This window comes from Tinamus guttatus, unplaced genomic scaffold, assembly GCF_059628265.1.
Source record: "Tinamus guttatus ecotype Peru unplaced genomic scaffold, ASM5962826v1 Tinamus_guttatus_pri_ptg000666l, whole genome shotgun sequence".
Lineage (NCBI taxonomy): Eukaryota > Metazoa > Chordata > Aves > Tinamiformes > Tinamidae > Tinamus > Tinamus guttatus.
In genome coordinates this window covers 40,879-44,962 of record NW_028289200.1, presented here as the reverse complement: position 1 = coordinate 44,962, position 4,084 = coordinate 40,879, and the positions used below count along the sequence as shown (strand labels likewise).

At 45.9% G+C, this 4,084-nt stretch overlaps 1 protein-coding gene across 1 annotated transcript; it reads right to left on the bottom strand.

Annotated features, from left to right (window-relative positions):
• Window positions 1–1,549: 1,549 nt before the first annotated feature.
• On the bottom strand, window positions 1,550–3,442 carry RWDD2B (RWD domain containing 2B). Its single transcript, XM_010221068.2, has 4 exons — window positions 3,230–3,442; window positions 3,065–3,132; window positions 2,323–2,688; window positions 1,550–1,873 (listed from the first exon to the last, which is right to left on the bottom strand). The coding sequence occupies exons 1-4, from the start codon at window positions 3,434–3,436 to the stop codon at window positions 1,636–1,638; spliced, it is 879 nt and encodes a 292-aa protein (XP_010219370.2). The 5' UTR covers window positions 3,437–3,442; the 3' UTR covers window positions 1,550–1,635.
• Between the last annotated feature and the right edge of the window lie 642 nt (window positions 3,443–4,084).

Below are 4,084 nucleotides of genomic sequence, written 5' to 3'. Positions count from 1 at the left end.
GGGCGCGCGCGGCCCGGGGGCGCCTCGGAACCCGCCGCCCTTCCGCAGGGCAGGGAGGGGCGCCGCTACGTCACGGCGCCGGCGAGACCGCGCAGGCGCAGGGCGCACGCGCAGCGCTGGGGCAGCTGGTCAACCCCGCGGCGGGAAACGGCGGCGCGAGGCGGGGGCAAAGCGCGAAGCTGCGCCGAGGGTCGGTGCTTACGGATGAGGCAGACGTAAGCGCTGCGGTAGGGTTTGTGGTGGGAAGGTGGCTCCCTGCGAACGCGCGTGTCGATATGACGACCTGGGAAAGGCTTGGGCCTTCCTGCAGTGCCAGGTCTCCCCACGACGCTGGAAGCACGGATGGGTGTACGCTGAGAACGAGCAGGCGGAGCTGGTTTTATTTCGACATATTTTTCCAAGTCTATTCCTTGTTTAAAAAAAAAAAATCCCTATAAGAAATTATCAATTAACTGACAGAGGAAAATATTTTTTAAAAAGCTTTTTTTTTGTATGAGAATTACACCATTAAAATAATTATCTGAAACATCTTTAAACTTGTTTTCTATCAGTATGTCTCCAAGGACCAAGGCTTCGAGCATGCCTTAGGTCCTTTCGTTTAAACCGCACTATTCCTGCGGAGTTCAGGTAGAGCAACACCGCGCTTGGTGAGCGGAATCGCTGCAGGATGACACTGCAAGCAGCGTCTAACAAAGCCCACGCCTGAGATTTGAAAGGTTAGAACTTTACTGGGTTTACACAGCAATACTGACATCAGTAATAACCAGCATCCGCATTGTACAACATGTACATGATTTAGATACAGACACCATAAACACAGAAACAAACAAGTACCCTTCATATCTTGGATATGAATTTGTTGAAATCAGACTCAAAAGCATATATAGCACTAAAGTAGCACTTTAAAGCACTGCAAATTTGTAAATGCAGTAAGGTAAAGACTCTTTTGCTGTTTTGGAGTGTACTGTAAAGGAACCTGATCCTAGATAAGCTGCTACTAACTCGAGTAATCATCACACTAGACTCCTCAGCTGCAAAGGCAGTGAAGGTACCACCGTATTTTTCTTACCTGTACACATTTTTATCTATGAAAAAAATCTTACTCCTGTTAATAGGTATCCTAGCTCCAGTGAAACTACACACATGGATAAGACTTTTATGAAGCTGCCCTCCTCTTTTTTTTTATAAAGCAGATCATGATCATCCTTTCAGACAGAAAGGAAAAAACAACTAAATGTGCTCATGTAGTGTATGCAAAGAAAGTAATAAATAATGTAAACATCAGTATTTCTTTCCTGAGATGTCTACGCTTCATTTTTGTCTCTTCACAGGCAGGTAGTTTATTCACTCTAATTCTGGAACTCTGCTCAATAGTTTATTGAACATCTTTTTCTAGCTTTGTAATTAAGTAAATACTCTAGCAATTTTAAAACCTAAGGATACAGTAAAGCATTTGTTTAGTCATTTTCATTATTCAGGATTTCACTGAATATTCGTTTTCATGGAAAACTGTATTCATCATATAAAGAAAAAAAAATGCTGATCAACTCCTTTGCTGATCAACTGTTGCAGAAAAGCTATAGAATCTCTTTTAAAGATTAATTTACAAACATAGGCAGGTGCACCTGTAGCAATCTAATGTCCTTCAACTCCAAAGTACATTTGAAACATATCAGCACATCCTTTTTCTTCTAAAAAATGATACAGCTGCCCCAAATCCATATGATTTCCCCTGGAACCATGAGCGTCAAAACACTTTTCTTCCAAAGTGGAGAATTTTCTTAGTTTCTGAATCTCATCACATGTTTCACCTTTCAAAGAAACATCTTCTCTGTGACGAATTAAAATTCTCTTCCATGTTAATCTTCTAATTCTGAAAGCAAATAGAGAAATACAGATCTAGCTGTACAATGCAGTTATTTTTAAACTCTTTCATAGCATCTCCTAAAACTAACTGGTATAATCAAATAATGTTCATTTATTCTGCGCTATTCAAAAACATAAATTATGAGAGCACAACAAAATATGAACATAAAACAATATAAAAACATACATAGGTAAAGAGAATAGAGTACAACAGCTACACACAGAGAAAACAAAAGTAAGAATGTGGACTGTGTATTAGCAGTTTTCATTATTGCAATCAGCAGTACAGTGGACATTTAGATCTGTAAATACACTGTGACAAAGACAAATACTCCACAGACAAGAGGATGGAAAGTGGGATGAGTTTTCCATCTTCCGGCCACATAACACAAAACAAACAAACAAAACCATAATATTCTAACTACTAATGGTACTTAAGTACAGTGAAAAACTAACCTTGACCAGAACTCTTCACAGCTGTTCTGCAGACCTTCTACACAAACAACACCTGGTTTCCCAGGCATGCAAAACCCTGAGAGAGTGAGCTCCTTGGCCCAATCAATAATGTTCTTTCTTTTTTGCTTGTTGTAGATATGATGACTGTAAATCCATAATCTAGTGAAAATGATGTCTTCTGCCTGCATTGCATCTGATGTTGTCACCGAGGAAGATGAAAGCTCTCTGTCAATGTAAGCAACTGCATGATCTTTAACCCATTGCCTTGCACTCAACATGCAAGGCTCACCACTGCAGTTTTGCAGCAAGTATGTTTTTAGATCAGAGTTCAGGTGAATCTGCTGAGCACGGCTTAGTAGTGATGACCTAGAGAAAAATACAGATGCAGGGCTACTGAACAACCTTTCACTCCTTCAAGTTTGGCCTTATTAAACCAAGTAACAGTCCCTCAGCATCAGGCCTATGAATGGTATCTATATTTGACCACTCTGTACAGAATCTGAAGCTTCGCCATTCTTTTCATATTTTTCTCACTTGTATGTTGAAGACACTAAAGAAATCATATACATACATATACATACAAATTTGCTTTTATTCTGTCATCACTCTCTGTCTGGCTCAATTTGACTGTGCACTGTGAAAAAAAAACTGGTTTTGCTATTGGACCCTTTTGGGTATTACACTGTAACTTTTAAACATTTTAATTGTATTTAATTGTATTGATTGTATTTTAATGTCATACCTCACAGTAATTTCTGGTAGAACAGCTGGATATTTAAATGGCAGAGCACAGCACATAGAGAACTGCACCTGGAAACAAAGGACAAGGAGTTGAAGAAAGCCCTAAAATCCGACCTGAAGTCCCACAGTACTGATTTTCGTCGTTTGTTTTGTTTTTGTTTTTTACCGTGGAGGCATCGAGGACTTCAGCCTTTACGTTCAGCACAAACTGCACTTTAGAAGTGGGCACGTCTGCAGACTGACTCTCAACATAGCGCTTCAGTTCTGCCACCGCCAGCTGGTCAGTCACAGCAAACTCCTCCTCGTAAGGAAACATGCTGGCGAGCAAGTCTAGCTCAGAAACCTGTATTTCTGCTTCTTCGCGGCTGGCCATTTCTCGGTCCGAGCTTGTTTCCTAGCGGGAGGAGACAACGAGACGAGGTGAACGGGCAGGCCCGTGAGAACCCCCCGCGCACGCGCAAACGCTTCAAGGGCCTCCCGCGTCCCGCCACCTTCCCGCTCATCCGCCTCAAGCGCCGCGCCCGGAAGCGCCGCCTGCATCGCGCATGCGCAAGGGAGGGGTGGCAGCACCGCGCATGCGCAGGGACTCACGGCCCGTCGTCTCTGTCGCTCCCTCCCGCCGCGGCCGCCCCACACTGCACCGCGCCGGAAGCGCGTAAGGCAGCCGGCGGCGGTTGCTCAACCGCTGCGGGACGCGGTGGAGCCGCCAAGGTGGGGCCATGTGTCGCAGAGACGCTCGCCCCGGGGCAGCAGCAGGTGAGGGGTCTGGAGCCCACGGTCCCGCCCCTACTCCCCGGCTGCTGCTGTTGCCGTTGCCGCCGCCCGCCTCCTCCGCCGGCACGCGCTTCTCTGGAGCTCGGCGGGCACCTCTCCGGCCGACCCGTCCGCCTTTCCTTATTGGCTGAGGCGCACGTCAGTAAAGGCGGGGGATGGGCCAGGCGGGCTGCACGGCCAATCGGAAAGCGGGGGGCGGTGCAGCGGAGTAGGCTGCGCGGCGGGGTCGGCACGCGCTGGCGGCGGC

Coding starts and splice junctions, on each gene's coding strand:
- RWDD2B (XM_010221068.2), bottom strand. CDS start 3,436: ATGGCCAGCCGCGAAGAAGCAGAAATACAGGTTTCTGAGCTAGACTTG. Junction 3,133..3,229: donor AAGTCCTCGATGCCTCCACG/GTAAAAAACAAA, acceptor CTTTGTTTCCAG/GTGCAGTTCTCTATGTGCTG. Junction 2,689..3,064: donor CTACCAGAAATTACTGTGAG/GTATGACATTAA, acceptor ATTTTTCTCTAG/GTCATCACTACTAAGCCGTG.